The sequence below is a fragment of the Dendropsophus ebraccatus genome, chromosome 12, assembly GCF_027789765.1.
Source record: "Dendropsophus ebraccatus isolate aDenEbr1 chromosome 12, aDenEbr1.pat, whole genome shotgun sequence".
Classification (NCBI taxonomy): domain Eukaryota; kingdom Metazoa; phylum Chordata; class Amphibia; order Anura; family Hylidae; genus Dendropsophus; species Dendropsophus ebraccatus.
The window spans coordinates 9,452,411-9,473,745 of NC_091465.1; the positions used below are offsets into that span (position 1 = coordinate 9,452,411).

General features: G+C 42.0%; 4 protein-coding genes across 4 annotated transcripts; all 4 read right to left on the reverse strand.

Moving 5' to 3' along the window:
• Positions 1 to 189: 189 nt before the first annotated feature.
• LOC138768613 (olfactory receptor 5V1-like) lies at positions 190 to 1,098 on the reverse strand. The gene has a single exon (XM_069946567.1). It carries the CDS (start codon positions 1,096 to 1,098, stop codon positions 190 to 192), a length of 909 nt encoding a protein of 302 aa, XP_069802668.1.
• Positions 1,099 to 4,423: 3,325 nt separating this feature from the next.
• On the reverse strand, positions 4,424 to 5,341 carry LOC138768614 (olfactory receptor 5V1-like). Its single transcript, XM_069946568.1, has one exon. It carries the CDS (start codon positions 5,339 to 5,341, stop codon positions 4,424 to 4,426), a length of 918 nt encoding a protein of 305 aa, XP_069802669.1.
• Positions 5,342 to 8,938: 3,597 nt separating this feature from the next.
• On the reverse strand, positions 8,939 to 9,859 carry LOC138768615 (olfactory receptor 5V1-like). The gene has a single exon (XM_069946569.1). It carries the CDS (start codon positions 9,857 to 9,859, stop codon positions 8,939 to 8,941), a length of 921 nt encoding a protein of 306 aa, XP_069802670.1.
• A 5,714-nt stretch (positions 9,860 to 15,573) lies between these two features.
• On the reverse strand, positions 15,574 to 16,496 carry LOC138768616 (olfactory receptor 5V1-like). Its single transcript, XM_069946570.1, has one exon. It carries the CDS (start codon positions 16,486 to 16,488, stop codon positions 15,574 to 15,576), a length of 915 nt encoding a protein of 304 aa, XP_069802671.1. The 5' UTR covers positions 16,489 to 16,496.
• Between the last annotated feature and the right edge of the window lie 4,839 nt (positions 16,497 to 21,335).

The following is a 21,335-nucleotide window of genomic DNA, read 5'->3' on the forward strand; positions in this document are numbered from 1 at the left end:
CTCAAAAGCTTTGGCAGCATCAAGTAAGATAATAGCAGGGGCACCCTCCCCACCCTCCCCGGGAGCCTGCAAATTTAGATGAAGTCTCCTAATGTTATCAGCTGTAGACTTCCCTGGCATGAAACCAGTTTGGTTATGGTGACAAGTCTATATTTTAGCCAGTTGGGTCCAGCACTATTTAGTCATTGTCTAAAGTACTTTCTTCAAGGCTGTCTTCACATCTTTATTTCTTAGGCTATAGATTATTGGATTTACCAAAGGAGGGACAACACTATAAAGAACAGATGATACACGGACAATTAGGAAGGAATCTCCAGAAATAGGTCCATTGTAGTTAAACATAGCAGTTATGTAGAAAACAGTGACAACTATGAGATGTGAGGAACATGTGGAGAAGACCTTCTGCCTTCCTTCTGAGGAACGTATTCGTAGAATAATGGAGATGATACGTATGTAGGAATTCATCACAATGATAAAAGGAGACATCCCAAGAAATACGGTGATAACGTGTAACCACACTTGGCTGCTCTGGATGTCACTACAAGCTGCTTCTAACATCACAGGGACGTCACAGAAGAAATGGTTGATGTGATGATCTCCACAGAAGGTCAGTTTCATGGTGGTCAAGGTGAGAAACACAGAATTTACCAACCCAAAGACCAAGCATCCAGCAACAACACCTGAGCAGAACTTCTTATTCATAACTGAGTGGTAATGGAGAGGGTTACATATGGCTACATAGCGGTCATAAGCCATGGTGGCCAGGAGAAGACTTTCAGACCCTCCAAAAGACACAAAGAAATAGAGCTGTGTGAAACATCTATGGAAAGATATCCTCCTGTCCCCAGAAACAGCAATGACCAGCATAGCCGGGAGGGTGACCGTAGAATAGCAGACATCTATGAGAGATAGACAGCTCAAGAAGAAATACATGGGAGTCCTTAGGTTACTGTCCACCTGGATAATGGTAAATACTGTGAAATTCCCAACAATGGTCATCATGTAAATTACTGAGATTAAAAGCGAAAATATAATTTGTCCTTTAGAAAATCCTAAAAGGATGAAATCATCCAAAGAATTATTATTATGAATGGCCATCCAGTCAATCATCCCGAAACTATGGAAAAAAAGATTAGAATCGGTTGGTTAGAAATAATGTAAAACAGCTTGGGCAGACATTGGGCCTCCATGATGGCTTCTCATATGGAAGGTTTTCCCAATAGAAGTTTCTGAAATGGTTGGGAGCAATGTAAGGGAGCAATGTCTTTATAACCCAACCCGGGGTGAGGACTAAAATATATATACTAGTGTGGTTTTGAAATGTTTTTTTTTAATAATTGTGTTTGTTCTATGTCCAACATTTTGTAAGAAGATATGGTGGAGCGGTCTGCTGTAGGTGTTTTTCTGCCAGTTCCATGTTGGCAAAGACTTAGCAGAGAAGGATTTAAGGACTGTGATTTCTGACAGTGCAAATTATATGCTGGGCTGTATATATATAATGGTATGCTGGGCTGTATATATATATATATATAATAGTATGCTGGGCTGTATATATATAATGGTATGCTGGGCTGTATATATATAATGGTATGCTGGGCTGTATATATAATGGTATGCTGGGCTGTATATATATATATATATATATATATATATATATATAATGGTATGCTGGGCTGTATAGCTAGAGGTATAACCAGTGTGAAGAGGGACATTTTGATCATGCTGTATAGAGACATAGTGACATCACATCTGGAATATTGTGTCCAGTTCTGAAGACCTCATGTACAAAAATATATTGAGAAAATAGAACAGGGCCCAAGGATGGCTACAAAAATGGTAGAGAAAATATCACTTTACTGAAAGAGTAGTAGATATTTGGCTTTCATCAGATGTGGCTGGTAAGTCTACAATAACTGAATGTAAACCTGCCTGGTATATACATATATCTATCCTAAGATAATAAGAAGGGAAACACGAGCAGACTAGATGAACCAGGGGCCTTTTTCTGACAACAATCTTCTATGGTTTTATATTTTTTTGTTGTTGGCCCTGTCCCTTACCAGGTTGCTGCTGCTTCTTCCCTGGATTAGATCTGGTGGTTTTCACTTTCAGAAGTGGTGATATTGCCCATTATGTTCAGTGGTGGTGAGAATAAAATAGGATAAAATCATTGTTTTATTTTAAAGGAGAGAGACCTGACACGGAGGATTGTGCTTCCAGCATGGAGTCTTTGTTGTATGGAAACCTCCTCGTATTTAATCAGTTACAAAACCCCCTCTGGAGCCGCCGCGGAGGACGGTACATAGACGACATCCACAGAGACTTCATGTCCTCATGAGAGCCGGAAGTCATTAAGAACAATTATCGCTATAGTACAAGTCGAGGTTTATATATAACTGTTAATTATTGTCTGGAATTATAGAACTGATATTTACATCAATAAATAGAAGACAGTTTACAATTTGGAAATAAATTTTCAAGAAGTCCTCGCATTATTACCACCCCTATCCATATGCTTTTCTAGGGATACAACTTGATAAAGGGGGGACCAGGCTTGGATCCATCTCTATGTGCAGGGCATGCTTATATTGTTTATCCGGTCATCTCAAACAACAACTCAATCATTTGATTGCTTATATAATCTGTAACATGTTTGTAAATTACTTCACTTGCCACAAATGAGTCTTATCCCTGAAAATAAGCCATAAAATCATGACTACTCGGTGTCTCACTTCCCTACAAACTGCTGCCTGTTGTTAACGGAATTCTGTCTCTAGCAGCAGGCCACAATGGAACACAAGTCTGGGGTGGGACTTAGAGTTATGCACATTAAATAGGCAGGACCCCACTATAGCCGCTGACTGGCTGAGCAGGCCTGGCACGTCTCATACCAGATCCTCACTCAGACCCAGAAGCGTCCGGGACTGGTGGACTGGATCTGTGTGATACCGGCCCCAGCGCTGGAGCAGGGGAGGTTAGAGCATGTTACTTCTTTCATCCTCCACCTCCTTGGAAAGTTGTGAAAGTTGACTAAAGGCCCTATTACACAGAACTATTATCGGCCGTATTCGCTCGATAATCGTCCCGTGTAATAGAAGGCAACGATCAGCTGACATGAACGATGTCGGCTAATCATTGCTGTCATTTGTCTTCCAACATCTGCCGCTATGCTCCTCGGGCTGCCTGGACGATCTAGCGATCACCCATGCAGCCCCCCACAGTTACCCCCCCCCCCCCCCCGTACTCACCCGCTTGCTGCCGCAGCGTATAGTGGCAGCGGCAGTGAGCAGAGAACTAGGAGCAAATGAGCCCCGTGTAATAGGATCTGAAGAGTGGTGCTATAATCTAATCAGGAGATGGCTTTCCATTGAGGTGAATCCTTTAAACGATGATGTTAGTCAATGCTTTTCTTGTAGTGGACTTGTAGACTCCAATTCAAATACAGTAACTATTCTGGGCCTATTAAGTCAGATGACCATTTGACAATGGAGTCTTGTGAGTGAACTTACAGTAAGTATGGGTTCGAAGCAGCGCGTCACAGGCTATGGGACTCCCGACTGAAGGCATTTTTGGGCAGTCCATCAAACGGGTTGTGACGTTCCAGCCAAAGGAGATCCCAGAGCACGGTGGGGGTCGTGTTTCTTAATAGTTTATAGCAGCTAGGAGTATAATAGGACAGCGGACTGGAGCGCTGAATATTCTCATAATTGGCATCTTTAGTGTATGGGGTGCCAAGGGTTTGTCTGGGACCATGCATATTTTATTAGTATAGTACCTGGTATTTCTACACATGGCTGGACAGTGCGGTGTTTTTTGCAGTGTTTTTATGTGTTATTACTATGTTTTAGTTATTGTTTCACAATAAAGCAAAAGAAAACAAAAAGTGGACGATTTAGAATGAGAATATGCAACTGTTTTATTACAATATATTGTCATTTTATAACATTTGTCTTTGCCCTGCGTAGCACGTGATTCTGTTTTACTATTTTTCGTTCACTGAAAAAAATTAATAAAAATGATCTGATAAAAAAAGTGCATACAAAAGAGTCCATAAGACTCCATACAGAAAAGAACACTGAGGATAGGACAGTGAGTAACTATAAATAGCTGTAACTATATAATTACATATACAGTTTTGTGTATATCTATAGGCCCAAACATCCCCCCAAAAACCCCCAATATACCATTCACCGACATATAATCCTCCTATAGTTATTTGACAAATATACATGGCTTAAATCCCTAACATAACAATGCAATGTGACCCACTACAGACAGTGACTGGCTAGAGCAATCACATGACCAGGAAGCATTGACATGGCAGCAGCAGAGGACCAGGAAGGTGAGTATGACTTTTTTCCCATATTACCAATGTAAAAAAAAAAAAAGATCACAAGAAAACCCTCACCATGAACAACACCATTTATGTTCTGGTCATTGCTTTCTTCAAGGCTTTCTTCACATCTTTGTTTCTCAAACTGTAGATAAAAGGATTTAACACTGGGGACAGTATACCGAAGAGGACAGATGACACTCGGAAAAGGATAAAAGAGCTAGAACCATTGTAGTTGAAAATTCCCGTAGTGTAGAAAATAGTGACAACCATGAGATGTGAGGAGCATGTGGAGAAGACCTTCTGTCTTCCTTCCGAGGAGCGGATTTTCAGGATGGTGGAGATGATACGTATGTAAGAATTCATTACAAGCAGAAAAGGAGACATCCCCAGAAATATGGTGACCACATGTAACCAGGCCTGGCTACTCTGGATGTCGCTACAAGCAGCTTCCAACATTGGAAGGACGTCACAGAAGAAATGGTTGATGTGATGATCTCCACAGAAGGTCAGCTTCATGGTCATCATGGTGTGAAACACGGCATTCACCAACCCACAGACCAGGCATCCGCCAACTAGGCCTGAACATAACCACTTATTCATAATGGCGGGGTACCGGAGAGGGTTACATATGGCTATATATCGGTCATAAGCCATGGCAGCCAGGAGAAGACTTTCAGATGCACCAAGACAAACAAAGAAATATAATTGTGTGAAACATCTATGGAAGGATATCCTCCTGTTCCCAATGATGGCATTGACCAGCATAGCCGGGAGAGTGACCGTAGAGAAACAGATGTCTAATAAGGAGAGGCAACTCAAGAAGAAATACATGGGTGTCTTGAGGTGGATGTCCACCTGGATGATGCTAAACACAGTGAAATTCCCAAAAATTGTCATCATGTAGGTTACTGCGATTAAAAGTGAAAATAAATGTCCTTGTGAAAATCCTAACAGGATAAAATCATCCAAAGAATTATTACCATGACTCACAATCCGGTCAATCATCTCAGAACTGTGGAATAGAAGATCAGAATCCGCGGATTAGAAACCATTTTGAACATAGACAGTGGTGGTGGGTCTTTAATGTGTGCAGGGCTGTTTAAGTGCCCCAGGAGCCGGGAACAATGACAGGCAGGAGCAATCACACAGCTGTCTGCCATTAACCCCTTAAATGCTGGGATCTTCATTGATCCTGTCATTTAAAGGAGTCAGTGACAGGAGAAGTAACTGTCACTGACTGATCGCTGTGGGGGTCCCGATCGCTTTCTCTAACAGATGGAGAAATTGGATCGGCAATTTTCTCATAGATTCTGCCTGCCTGTCCAGTCTAATAAAATATAAGAATATTGTTTCCACGCGGTGAACAACGTAAATGAAAAGAGGAAAAGAAACCACCAGGATTGCTGTTTTTTTTTTATTATACTGTATATTATTAAAAAATAAAAAGCAATCAAAAATTTTATTTTACACCAATATGATACCAATAAAAACTATAGATCATGGCACAAAAATGAAGCCCCAACCAGCCCCATAGGTTAAAAATAAAAGTGTTATGGCTCTTAGAAAGCGCAGAGGACATCCGTGCATCAATGACCTTTGGCCATGAAGGGGTTAAAAAATAATGTTATTGATCCTGCATGGTAAACGAAAAGAAATGTCAAACACTAGAGTATATCCTAAGTAAAAATAATAAAAAGTGATCAAAAAAATCCCATCTAAACCGAAGTGCCAATTAAAACTATGGATCATGGTTCAGAAAATACAGCATACAGCACAAATACAGCATCTGTTCAATACTTTTTATTATTTTATTAGCCTAACGCTGTCTAAGCTGTTCTGTCTCACTCTGAACTCCCTCTCCCCCCCCTGCCCTCAGTGACACTCATGTCTCATGTCCAAAAAAACTGTGTCTAAGCTGTTCTCTTTGTTCTGCTCTGGAACTCCCTCTTCCTCCTTCCTTTCAGGGACACTCAATGTAAACAATGTCCCTGACCAGCTTTCTCTGCACTCTGTAATGCCAGCTGTCCCCCTCTGAGGTCAAATTGCTGACCCTTCCCAGCATTACAGAGTGCAGAGACAGCCGGTCAGGGACATTGTTTACATTGAGTGTCCCTGAAAGGAAGGAGGAAGAGGGAGTTCCAGAGCAGAACAGAGAGAACAGCTTAGACACAGTTTTTTTGGGTCTTGAGCAAAAGGTAACTTAGAACTTGGCAAGGAGACTGATAAAGTAATAAAAAGTACGGAGCAGATTTTTAGTCTCTAAACTTGTTGAACGTATATTTTAACTGGATAACCCCTTTAATTTGAAGTTAAAAAAGTTAAAAGTTTGCTTTAAAGACTTGTCACATTACAGGAGATCTTCATATTTTTATTTTATACTTTTCTTTATTTATATTTAATTTTTGTTCTATTGTTGCAAAAATGATAAAATTAGGATTCAGAACTTCATGTTTCAGCATTCTCTCCAGGTCATACTTACCTTACCGGGCAGGTGCTTCTTCTTTGGATGAATCTTTTTGGTTTCCACATTCAATAGTCAAATATTAATTGTTGATTTACTTTTTTTTCTTTAGGTGGTAAAAATAAAATATAACAAACATTTCTGGTAAAATTCCACCTTTTCCATTGATTTCTCCTGAAAGACGCCCCACACTGGTGGATTGTGTTTTCTTTTTTGAGGGTTTGTGTTCTGTGAACCTCATATTTATTGAGTCACCAAACCCCTCAGGGAGCAGCAGCCAGAAAGTGGGGATACATAGACGACGTCCACAGAGATGCCACATGCTTATGGGAGCTGTACACCATTAAGGTTAATTATTTCTATAATACGTCTACATTTATATATAGTTTATAAATAGATTTACACCAATGATTGGATGATATTTTACAAATGAAAATAACATTTTATTTAGAGGAATTCTCCCATCATTTCGACCTCTGTCCATATGGCCTACTAATCATGTACACACCCTAGAGGGGTATCCACATTGTTACCCCAGATTTGGAACAGAGTGAAAGTAGAGCCAAGAGGTCTATATATTATGTCGGCATATTGTACTTTATGTTAGTGGCAAATTTGGTCACTATCTTTTGTGCTTTTTTGTAAAAAAAAAAAAACATCAAAATATCATGAAAAATTAAAAAAATTATTTCGTTTTATTTTTTAAATATGAAACTTACGCTATTCAGTGTTTGTAAAAATAACATTAAAAGGTATTCTCTGGGTCACTACGGTTATGGCGATACCAAATTTGTATAGTTTTTTTTTTCAACTATTACCACTTTGGCACAATAGGGCTCATTTTTTGAGGGAGGATGTATATTTTTTATTGATACCAAGTTTCACATATATAGCACTTTTTGGTCTATTTTATGATTTTTGCTCCTAATAAGATTTGACAAAATACAACAATTCCAGTGCTGTTTTTTTTATTATTATTATTATTATTATTATTATTATTATTATTATTATTATTATTATTATTATTATTATTATTTTATAGGGTGCGTCGTGCTGTATAAATAATTAAATAGTTTTATAGCTTGGGTCATTATGGACCCATTATGGACCCATTACCGAACATGTATAGTTTTTTATGTTTCATGTAACTGTTTATTTTGTATGGGGATTATAATGTCATTTTATTATTTGGGGGGTTGGATGGGGATCACAATCTCTGGCAGCCTCAGCACAGGAATCAGTAATTCCAATCATTACTAGTTGTTCTAGCAAATTGATTGAGATATGTGCAATATCTGTGTCGGGCAGCATCTCAGGAGCCAGGTAATTTGGTGTTCTATATCAATTCCAAGCACAGACATTAGTGGTGACAAGAACTTTCTCTTTGCCATCTTGAAACTTCTGGATAATAATGGCTCGCTCTGTCATTTCGTAGGCCCTGACCACTCATCTTGCTGCCCACCACCCTCTGCTGTCATTTGTAGGCACTGTGGCCCTCTAAGACTGCTCCTCCTGCAGGGCACCCTCTGCTGAAACCATTGATCTTAAAATTTTTGAATATAAATGTATCTTACTAAGTTCCAATAAATTAAAGAGGGTGTCCCCTTAAACTGTTCGTAGATCCTGTGTGGTCCCTTAGACCACTCCTCCTGCATCCTCTGCTGTCATTCCTAGACCCTGTGGGGTCCCTTAGACCACTCCTCCTGCAACCTCTGCTGTCATTCCTAGACCCTTTGGGGTCCCTTAGACCACTCCTCCTGCACCCTCTCCTGTTACTCTTAGACCCTGTAGGGTCCCTGAGACCACTCCTCCTGCACCCTCTGCTGTTCTTCATAGACCCTGTGGAGTCCCAGAGTGGTGACCCACCACAGACAGTGACTGACTTCAACAATCACATGCCTTGTGCCAAGAAGGAGAAGTTAGAAGAGACCAGTGGAGACCAGTAATCATTGGAATGGCGGCAGCAGAGGACCAGTGTGGTGAAAAACGACTTTTCCACCTTTCCAATGTTTAAAATAAGATAACAGGAAAACAAAAGTAAATCTCTTTAAATCCTTGTGTATCAATTGTTTTCTCACTAATAACTCCAAGCTCACACGTCTTAAATTATATAGCTGTATCCTCACCATGAACATCTCCACTTATGTTCTGGTCATTGCTTTCTTTAAGGCTTTCTTCACATCTTTGTTTCTCAAACTGTAGATAAAAGGGTTTAACACTGGGGACAGTATACCGAAGAGGACAGATGACACTCGGAAAATGATAAAAGAACTAGAACCATTGTAGTTGAAAATTCCTGTAGTGTAGAAGATGGTGACAACCATGAGATGTGAGGAGCATGTGGAGAAGACCTTCCGTCTTCCTTCTGAAGAGTGGATTTTCAGAATAGTAGATATGATACCTATGTAGGAATTCATTACAAGTAGAAAAGGAGACATTGCTATGAATACAGTTATAACATGTAACAACACTTGGCTGCTCTGGATGTCACTACAAGCAGCTTCCAACATTGGGAGGACGTCACAAAAGAAATGGTTGATATGACGATCTCCACAGAAGGTCAGTTTTAGGGTCATCAAGGTGTGAAACACGGCATTCACCAACCCACAGACCAGGCATCCGGCAACTAGGCCTGAACATAACCACTTATTCATAATGACGGGGTACCGGAGGGGATTACATATAGCTACATATCGGTCATAAGCCATGGCAGCCAGGAGAAGACTTTCAGATGCATTAAAAGAAATAAAGAAATAGAGCTGTGTGAAACATCTATGGAAGGATATCCTCCTGTTGCCAGTAATAGCATTGACCAGCATGGCTGGGAGGGTGACCGTAGAGAAACAGACATCACATAAGGAGAGACAACTCAAGAAGAAATACATGGGCGTCTTGAGGTGGATGTCCACCTGGATGATGGTAAACACAACAAAATTTCCAAAAATTGTCATCATGTAGGTTACTGCGATTAAAAGTGAAAATATAATAGGTTCTTCGGAAAATCCTAACAGGATAAAATCATCCAACGAATTATTACTTTGACTCACAATCCGGTCAATCATCTCAGAACTGTGGAATAAATGTTTAGAAGGAGTTGATTAGAAACCATTTTGGACATGGTCACAGGTCTTCATGGTGGCGTCTTACATAGAATTTTGGTCCAGTGGAAGTTTGGACCAAAAGAAAAGACAAGTAGATCGGTAGTATGGATAAAATTGTGGTCAGTGAAATTGAGCAACATTCAGCTTATCAGTGCAAAAGTATTGTGGTACAGAGTTGGCTTTTACCAATTCTACAGACAACAAAACCCTCAAACAAAACCTATTACAGCTTAGCCTTATGTGTGACATAGCCGATATATGGACGTTAAACAGCCATTTTCCACCAACCATAGACTATCACTGTCACAATGTTGAGAATTTATATACAGATTACCAACTGGACGCCATTTTAGGGGAGGCCTCATGCATGTGGCTGTAATCAGGATCCATGAGATTCTATGGACTCATACTTTACCTCCATGTGCCCTGTGCACATGTTCCAGACTCCATTACATAGTGTAATTTAGTGACATTCTGTGTGGCCAGTTGGAATCCCGGCTGGAGTGTATACTATATGTATACAGTCCACTCAGGATTCCCTTTGACTTCTATGCAATGTATCTTTTGTATTAATCACGGCTGGTGTTGCAATTTGCAACAACGTCCGTGATTAATACAAAAAGATATGTTGTGTGAACATAGCCTAAACTTTGCAATTTGTCATTTGGAACAGACAGTTAATATGATGCACCCCTGGTTTGGACAACTGTAAACGGGGGAAAAATTTCTAATAAAATTTTCCTGGTGATCTAAGACCATAAGGGGGATCATGCAGTGAAGGTTTCAAAGTTTACTCTCTTCCACCTATCTCTATCCTTCTTTCTCTTTGCACTCTCTCCTCCACCACTCACAGAGGTTGTTACACACCCTGTAGGAAGTAGTCACATGTGGAGGGAAAGTGTAGACCCACACTTAGTCAGTCTTAGCCAGGTTTCTGTAGAGAGATGATGAAAGACATGACAGTCCCTGATGTAGTCTGCCAGGTCTTCTACCCAGTCCAATGTAGTCTAGTCTGGAGTGTGGTAGTAGACAGATGTATGGAAGACACGAAGACTATTTTTCTTAAAGCAACACTTATACCTCTAATGCAGTACTAAACACCAACAGAGAGGACAAGTCAGGGATCACCCCAACCCACACCACGAACATCTCTAAAAGTGTAGGACAGTATCCTATAGCAGAGGAACTGATCCAGATAGAGCAAAGCAGCCAAGAGCCTGCGTACTCTATCTCAAAACACAGGTGACACCAGTATCTGTAGAGCCCATCCAGAAAAGTAGCTGAAGGACCTGCAGGACCTTCAGTGATGTCACAGACATGTGATTACTAATCTCACTGATCAGCTGGAGAAGGGAGAGGACTATGCAGCTATCAGTAGCCACATTAGCCATCAGCCCTGTACCAACCATGAGGGAAGGAGTCAGTTAATCTGACAGCGTTAGACCATCCTGTCTGCAGAATATAGGACGCAGACACTTTTTAGCAAGATTTTTTTTTTACTAAAAATTGTGTCATTAACCGACAGAATTGAACTACCAATAGTTCTATGTCCATAAGCAAAAATAACACACACCACCTATAAATAAACAATGCTGGACAGTGTTCTACATATATCAAAAAAATACTTTATTTATTACATACAACAAAAATTTATATTGTTTAAAAACATATATTAAAAAGGGAGCAGAAACCCATACAATACATGCATCAGAAGGTATACAGGGCAGAGAAAGATAAATAGTATAATCACTATATATTAAACCATTGATGGTATATCAATTGACCCACAGAGGTATGAAAGAGCAAAAAAAATTTTTATATAAGTGATGAATAGAAATAATCCAAACAAAGTAAATAGGAAACAGTAAGGTAAACCTACATAAATGAAACTGCAAGTGCAGTCTAAAGTGCAACCAAGTGCAATACCATGTATAGTGTCTAAACCATACAGGTGTATGATCCAACCTCTGGGTATATGGTATATACTCCTGCCCAGTACCACCACTCACCCAACGCTGCGTTTCGCTGTGCAAGCTTTATCAAGGGTGAAGCTTTATCAAGGGTAAAGCTTTATCACCCTTGATAAAGCTTGCACAGCGAAACGCAGCGTTGGGTGAGTGGTGGTACTGGGCAGGAGTATATACCATATACCCAGAGGTTGGATCATACACCTGTATGGTTTAGACACTATACATGGTATTGCACTTGGTTGCACTTTAGACTGCACTTGCAGTTTCATTTATGTAGGTTTACCTTACTGTTTCCTATTTACTTTGTTTGGATTATTTCTATTCATCACTTATATAAAAAATTTTTTTGCTCTTTCATACCTCTGTGGGTCAATTGATATACCATCAATGGTTTAATATATAGTGATTATACTATTTATCTTTCTCTGCCCTGTATACCATCTGATGCATGTATTGTATGGGTTTCTGCTCCCTTTTTAATATATGTTTTTAAACAATATAAATTTTTGTTGTATGTAATAAATAAAGTATTTTTTTGATATATGTAGAACACTGTCCAGCATTGTTTATTTATAGGTGGTGTGTAAAAATTGTGTCATATAAAACGAAAAACTTAAAGGCGTCTAGCATCTTTATGGAACTTGCACTTCTTTGTATGTAACGATTTTATGGAACATTTACACTGAATACCGGATTTTATTGGACTGCTGGAATACGTTTTTGTTGATCCAAAGTAACTAACTTGCTGTTTTTTATTCTATTTCACCCTGACTGCTCAATTATTCTGATATAGATAAGAAATTTAAAAAAAATCTAATTTTTTTTGTATTTAAAAAAAAAGTTGCATAACTGGACATCTTCATAGTTCTTCTATATAATTTATACATTTCTTTATTTTTATGAAAATGTTATTAATTTGTGGATCAGCTATTGCAAATATTTACCCCAAAATGCTAAAATTAGGATCCAGAACTTCATATTTCAGCATTCTATCCAGGACATCGTCACCTTCCAGCGCAGGTGCTTCTTATTTAGATGAATCTTTTTGGTTTCCACATTCAATACTCAGATATTAGTTGTTGGGTTTTGTTTTTCTTTTTTTTTAAGTTGGTAAAAATAAAATATAACAAACATTTCTGGTAAAATTCCAGTTTTTGTCATTGATTTCTCCTGAAAGACGTCCGACTCCGGTGGGTTGTGTTATCTGCTTTGAGGGTTTGTGTTCTGTGAACCTTGTATTTAATCAGTCACCAAACCCCTCAGGGAGCAGCAGCCATAAAGTGGGGATACATCGACGACGTCCACAGAGACGCCACATCCTTACGGGAGCCATACACCACTGAGGATAATCATTTCTATGATAAAAGTCTAGATTTATATTTACATGTTTTATTATTGTCTGAAATTAGAGGAAATAAATTTATGCCAATTAGTGGCTGGTAGTTTACAAATCAAAATGACATTTTATTTAGAGGAATTCTCCCATCATTTCAGCCTCTTTTCATCTGGTCTACTAGGTCTATAGACACCATAGAGTGAAAGCAGACCCAAAAGGTCCATGTATTATGTCCGCAACTTTCCACAACATGAGTAGATTTTTAAACACATTGCTTTTTGTAATTTAACTTGCATATATCCATACCGTTACCATGATGGGATGGTACACACTATATGATCACATGATATGCTAAGAACCTAATTTTTTCTATAGCAGTATTGCAATTTCAAAATGTCTGGGTACAGTAGAAAGAAGACAGATTCTCCAAGACAACTAGAAGCCATGTCAAATCTAGTTATGTAAAAAAGCTACTGTAGTGACCCGGTACAGGCCCCTAAGTCTTTATTGCACCTCAGTAAGGTCATTCCCTTGGGTTCACACAAGTGGGATGAGGTATCCACTGCAGTTAGTGTTTTTCCCACCAGGTGTCACTACTGTGTTTGCTTGTTGCCTATTCTATGCACAGCTGAAGTGTTTCAAGGTTAACTACTGTGTGTCACATGTTGTGTTCTTTACCCACTCACAGGTGCAGGTGCTTTCCCTCCTTCTTCTAGCCTATCTTCTACTCTCTCTCTCTCTCTCTCTCTCTCTCTCTCTCTATCTCTCTCTCTCTCTCTCTCTCTCTCTGTTCACAGGAACAGTTAGGACTTAGACCCAACTAAGCAAGCCCAGTTCTTTAGTTTGAGCAACAGAACCACTATGCAGTGCTAGAACTCTACAAGGGGAGAGAAGCCGCACAGGGATCACCTTGTCCATGCCAGAAACCTCTTTACAAAGTGCAGGGCAGTTACCTCAGCAGTCATAGGAACTGACCCCAGTGAAACAAAGATACAGAACGTCTACATATTCCACAGTGCCAGATGACTGGGAAGTCTTTGAAGTTGGCTTAGCCCAGATAGCAAGGCCTGGGGCTTGTACTACCCTCTTGGGATGGGTAGCCCGCAACTAGGGGGCAAATGGCAGTCAGGCTAGAGTATATACGTGAGTAAGAGTGTTCTCTATTTTTCTACTACACACCTCTACTGTTCCAGGCAGAATACACTTCTGCATCGAACAAGGTCCATCTGGCAACCCCTCTCCTCTACTCTCTACTGCAAAGATCTTTCTTCTCCAAAGCACCTTATCTCTACCTCAACTATGAGAACCTGAGTCCCTTGCAAGATTGTATTTTTTTTTGTATTGCCCTGGACTATGTTCATACCAAAGTACTTTCCTTGTATTGCAATATGTTCCCCCAAGTAAATTGTTCTATTCTTTTAAAGCATTGGACTTTGGCTTATTCCCACACCCACACACACCTATACACTTGGATTAAATACACTTGGGTTAATCCCGCATCCACACACACCTCTACATTTGGGTGTTGGTGAGGTGCCTAACCGTCCGGGGTGGGTCCTATACTACTCCAGGCTACCATGACAAGTGCCCAAGTGACCCTAGACCCACTCAGCTACCACACCACTGTACCAGCTGACCCAGCAGGGAGACCACCATCCAGATCTCCCCACGGCTCACTGCACAACCCCCATCTTTAGTAAGAAAGACCCTCTAATTCAGTAACCGTGACCACCCATCCGTCTAAAGGAGACCCAAGTCAGTGAGCGTGCATCCCAAACTTTCTGGAACTAATATCAGGTCTGTAGTTTGTATAGTTAGGTCTATTGCCTGAGACAGCAACGTTTTAGGTACATCACAGGTGTAAATCATGCCGTACGGCAGGTGCAGGTCAGGCCGGCTTCACTAAGAAGCGTGCGCCTCTTACTTAATCTGGTGGGACAATTGGGGGTGGGGCCTAATTTAAGACCAGCTTACGAGTACACCGGTATTCATAAATGTCCCCCACTGTGCGTAGTGGATTTGGCAGTTTTGGTTAAATTGGTGTTGGAGTCGCTTTCCTTATTCGTGACTTCACTGTATCCTGGGGAGCCCACCCCGGTACATGGCTTACAGCAGTGTGAACCTGCAAAGTTATAAAAGTTCTATTAGATGGGCTGGCCAATTCTTATAAACAGTTTCCTTCTTCAAGCCAGTTATCAGCCTAGTTCCGGTCCTGCTGTGGTTCATGTGGTTGTCTATCAAACTTACAGCACTCGTTTTCTCTATTCACCCTAATAAGAAGCTTTTTGCTTTCTGAAAGTCTTGCTCCATCCACTCAGACCCTGCACTAGTCTCATCATCATCAACCTTATTATCATCATCACGACCCTCTATGCTCTGGTCATTGCTTTCTTCAAGGCTTTCTTCACATCTTTGTTTCTTAAACAGTAGATAATAGGATTCAACAATGGGCATAGTATACCGTAGAGAAGAGATGAAACCTGGACAATGATGAAGGAATCTCCAGAGCTGGGACCATTATAGTTAAACATGCCCGTAATGTAGAAAATTACCACAACTATAAGGTGTGAGGAACATGTGGAGAAGACCTTCTGTCTTCTTTCAGAGGAACGGATTTTTAGGATGGCGGAGATGATACGTATGTAGGAATTCATGACAAGAAAAAAAGGAACCATCCCTAGAAATACGGTGATAACGTGTAACCACACTTGGCTGCCCTGGATGTCACTGCAAGCTGCTTCCAACATTGGGAGGACATCACAGAAGAAATGGTTGATGTGATGATCTCCACAGAAGGTCAACTTCATGGTCATCAAGGTGTGGAACACGGCATTCCCCAACCCACAGACCAAGCATCCGGCAACTAAACCTGAGCAGAACTTCTTATTCATAACTACATTGTAATGGAGCGGGTTACATATAGCTACATATCGGTCATAAGCCATGGCTGCCAGAAGAAGACATTCAGACCCTCCAAAAGACACAAAGAAATAGAGCTGTGTGAGACATCTATGGAAGGATATCCTCCTGTTCCCAGTGATAGCATTGATCAGCATCGCCGGGAGGGTGACCGTAGAGTAACAGACGTCTACTAAGGAAAGACAGCCCAAGAAGAAATACATGGGTGTCTGGAGATGGCTGTCCACCTGGATAATGCTAAACACAGTGAAGTTTCCCATGATGGTCATCATGTAAACGGTGGCCATTAATATTATACAATCCACTCGTCCATCCAGGAAGTCAAGTAGAATAAAATCATTCAATGTTTTGTTCTCTGCTTCCATCCAGATCACCTTCTTAAACCTGAGGAAAGACAAATTACTCACGAAAGGTTCCTTGTGGCAGAGGAGCTAAATAAGTGACTGGTTCTTGCTGGACAATGTGTGGGACATTTACACCGGGTCACGTGGGTCATTTAAACCAGGACCACCTAAATAGACACCTTAAGGGAGAACTCTTTTTTTAATGCCCAGAGAGGTATGGGTGAAAATAATAACATCCACTTACCTCCCTTTTCTTCAGCACTGTTGCTGGCATTTCATTGCGCCGGTTCTGAGTCTCTGGCCGCTTCCTGGTCTACAGACAGAACTTGAGATGTAACATTTCAAGCCCTCTCAAGCTGTTTTTTGGTCTCTAGACCAAAAAAACTGCTGGGAACTGGGGCCCAGAGCGGCAGAATGCCAGCGACAGTGCTGGAAATGGGTAGGTAAGTGGATGTTATTTTTTTCACCACCCCCCTCCTCAAACATTTTGAAAAAAGTGGTCCTGCTGAAGTTCTCCTTTAAATAAGAACAGATGGCAGAGAAAAACCTATAAGTAACAATAATAATCTCTACTTATTTAGGGGGCCTGCTCGGGGATCTGCACTTATTTATGGGTTTCGGTCTGTGGTGTGTATACTGTCACAAGGTATACCTGGTTTCCATCATAGCTGATCCTTCAAATTGCATTCTCTTCACCCTTTTACCCATGGTTTCGCTGCAGAGGACTTTCTCTTGCTACCCTGAGTTTAGTCTTCAGCGGCAACAGCTGATACATCCCTGGAAAGGTACAGAAAAAATATGCAATAAGTAAAGTCAAACATCCCGTGGTCTATCACAGTAAGCTCGAAATGGTCAGGACAAGCAAGAGAATGGTCATAGGAATAACCAAAAACTTTGCATTTATTGGTACCCTATTGCACATTGGGGGAAGGGTCTTTAAATACAACAGCTGAGAGTGGATCATGGCATAAGAGTATTGGGGAAGTCCAGAATGAACCATGTCACGATGAACCATGAGCATGACAGTAGGTTTGTTTTGGCCCCAACATTTATTTTATGATGTCTGGTCTTGGATCTATATTTATTTTTGCAGGTTTGGTTTAGGGTTTATGTAGATGGTTAGGCCTAGGTCAGGTCACATGTGTGGCCCCAAGGATAAAAATGAACATAACAAGGTCTCCAGATACTTGCCCCATGCCACATAAAAAGCATAGATATACATGGAAAACTAGTAAGCATAAATAAAATACTCGTGCAATCTCTAGATGCCACGTCTGATGGTGCCCTTGAATGATGGAGGAGAGGGGCACTCTTGTTGTACAAGTCCCATACCACATACTTAGGTCTGCTCTGTGTGTACTATGTAAGATTTATAGGATTCCCTTATATTATTAGGAGTAACACCCTTATTCCTCCAACCATAGAGCTTCATTATCAGGACATAAATTCCATGGACAGATCGTTTTATAAAAATGACAGAAAAAAAGTATTGGGTGCCGATGTTGGTCAAAATTGTTATTTACATTTTATTTAGATCTAGCCAGGCTTTATGTACTTGAATCAGTTATGTAATGTGGCCAGCATTAAACTCTACAGGCTTGTAAAAAAAAAAAACAATAATAGCGAGATAAAAAATTGAAGTTTATTTTCAAGAACTGTAGCTTTACCGGAGAACTCACCGAATTCAAAAATTCTGATTTCATTGATGCATTTTATCCATTACCTGGTCCCCTTACCGGCCTGCAGCTTCTTACTTGGATCAGTTCTTGTTGTTTTCACTATGATTAATCCTTTTATTAGATGTTTTTGGCCAGCTGAGCAGGTAAAAATAAAATAGGACAAAGACATCTTTGGTAAAAATATACTTTTCTTTTTTGACGTTCCCTGGAAGGCGACTAACATTGGTGACTTGTATTTCTGTTTCCAATGCTTTGTGTTACGTGAATTTCCCTATATTTAAAGAGTCAATAAACCCCTCCGGGAACGTTACATAGACGACGTCCACAGAGACTCCATCTCCTTATTGGAATCGTAACTCGTTAAGCTCAATTATTTCTATAATACAAGTCTACATTTTTATTTAGAAGCTTAATTATGTTTCGAAGTACAGAACAAATATTTAAATCGATCTACTCTAGTCCTGGCTTGGTTCTCCGATTGTATGAAGCAGAGTGGGCAGCTGCTTTGGCATCTTTAAGAGGTCCATATATTTCATGAACAGATATTCCCCAGTTAACCTGTAAAGGCCAGTCTGTCCACAGCTTCCCCGGCATAATCTGCAGTTTATGGCCAGTGGACAGACCTGTGGGCAACAGCTTATTGCCACAGTGAATCCAATATGAAAGGTATTTTCTATTTGCCAACATTGTGCACAAATTTAAAATTTCTAATACAGATACATTGAGATTATACAGTGAAATCCAGATAAACATAGATAAAGAACACAACAAAAATAAGACCACTAGTATGGTGCATAAAGAATAGTTTACATTTCCTAATTGCATATCAAGACAACAAAACATGACAATAAAATTGCATGGTCTACACGGATAACCCTTGGCCAAAGTAACGTATGCACAGATTAATTACAGAAGACCTATGCTGATATTTATCACCAATATAAAGTACATATAGCCCACTGGGAGACGTATAACCTTCATTCAGCACCTCGGAAAGTATTGGGCCTTCTGCTCTTGAAAGGGCCCACTTGGCCACTATGGCCTGTGTCTGGCCCTTTAACTGTATGCACAGTGAAATGCGCATACAGTTAAATGCGGCACTGTGATTGAGGGGCCATTGGCTCTCGCTTTCTCCCTAAGCGCCCCAGCAGTGCACTTGCAGTGCAGGGAGGGAGAGGAGACACCACTCCCAGCACAGTCATTGAGTATATTTTATTTTTTTAACTACCAGAGGAGGAGATGCCAGATTAAGGGAGGGGGACTGGCTAATTAGCAGGGGGTTTACCTACAGGGGTTGGCCTACTACATTGAGGATACTACATACAGGTAGGGCTTACCAACAAGGAGGATCACCTACAGAGGGGGTGCCTATTAGGGGGGGTTACCTAAAGGGGGTGTCTACATAGGGAATACTAGGAATACTACCTACTGGGTTGGGATTACCTACAAGCAGGGGCGCCGCAATCATGAGGCGACCTGAATCGTCTGCCTCAGGCGGCGCCACTAGCTGTCACCATGGGGGCGGCATTCAGTGGCAGATTATAATATGAGCGGTTCGGCGGCCGCCCACATTATAATCCGCCACTGACTGTACCATGTACTGGAGCCCCCCCGCCCCCGGGCAGTATCTGTAATGAGATGCTGTGAGCGGGGGGGACTGTATTCATAAGCGCCGCGCTGTACTAAATCAGCCGCGCCGTACTGATACTACAGTGCGGCGCTTATGAATACAGTCCCCCCCGCTCACAGCATCTCATTACAGATACTGCCCGGGGGCGGGGGGACTCCGGTACATGTATTCCACGTCCGTGATCCGTCAGGATCACGGAACGTGGGAATGCAGCCTTAGTCCCCCGGCTGATGCGCGGCTGCCGGAGGTGTCCCATCCTGTCTCCGGCAGCGCGCGCATCAGAGAGCTCCCCGTGCGCCGGAAGTCACAGCCGCAGGCGCATGGGGAGATCTGTGATGCGCGCGCTGCCGGGGACAGGACGGGACACCCCCAGCAGCCGCACATCAGCCGGGACCAGACCAGAGAGGCTCGACGGGGGAACGGAGGGCAGGTGAGTTGTGTGCTGTTTTTTGTTTTATCTGCTGTGCAGGGGGGGGGGGGGGAGAGAGGGACCATCTATAAGGGAGGGGGGAAAGAGGGGGGCCATCTATAAGGGAGGGGGGAAAGAGGGGGACGATCTATAAGGGAGGGGGGAAAGAGGGGGACGATCTATAAGGGAGGGGGGAAAGAGGGGGACGATCTATAAGGGAGGGGGGAAAGAGGGGGACGATCTATAAGGGGAAACCATCTATAAGGGAGGGGGGAAAGAGGGGGACCATCTATAAGGGGGGGGGAAAGAGGGGGACCATCTATAAGGGGGGGGACGATCTATAAGGGAGGGGGAGAGGGAAGAGGGGGACTATCTATAGGGGGGGAAGGGGACCATCTATAAGGGAGGGGGGAAAGAGGGGGACCATCTATAAGGGAGGGGGACGATCTATAAGGGGGGGGGGACCATCTATAAGGGAGAGGGAAGAGGGGGACCATCTATAAGGGAGGGGGGAAAGAGGGGGACCATCTATAAGGGGGGGCCATCTATAAGGGAGGGGGGAAAGAGGGGGACCATCTATAAGGGGGGGCCATCTATAAGGGGGGGGCCATCTATAAGGGAGGGGGAGAGGGAAGAGGGGGACTATCTATAGGGGGGGGAAGGGGACCATCTATAAGGGAGGGGGGAAAGAGGGGGACCATCTATAAGGGAGGGGGACGATCTATAAGGGGGGGGACCATCTATAAGGGAGAGGGAAGAGGGGGACCATCTATAAGGGAGGGGGGAAAGAGGGGGACCATCTATAAGGGGGGGGCCATCTATAAGGGAGGGGGGAAAGAGGGGGACCATCTATAAGGGGGGGGGGGCATCTATAAGGGAGGGGGAGAGGGAAGAGGGGGACTATCTATAGGGGGGGGAAGGGGACCATCTATAAGGGAGGGGGGAAAGAGGGGGACCATCTATAAGGGAGGGGGACCATCTATAAGGGGGGGGGGACCATCTATAAGGGAGGGGGAGGGGGAGAGGGAAGAGGGGGACCATCTATAGGGGGGGGGGAAGGGGACCATCTATAAGGGAGGGGGGAAAGAGGGGGACCATCTATAAGGGAGGGGGGAAAGAGGGGGACCATCTATAAGGGGGGCCATCTATA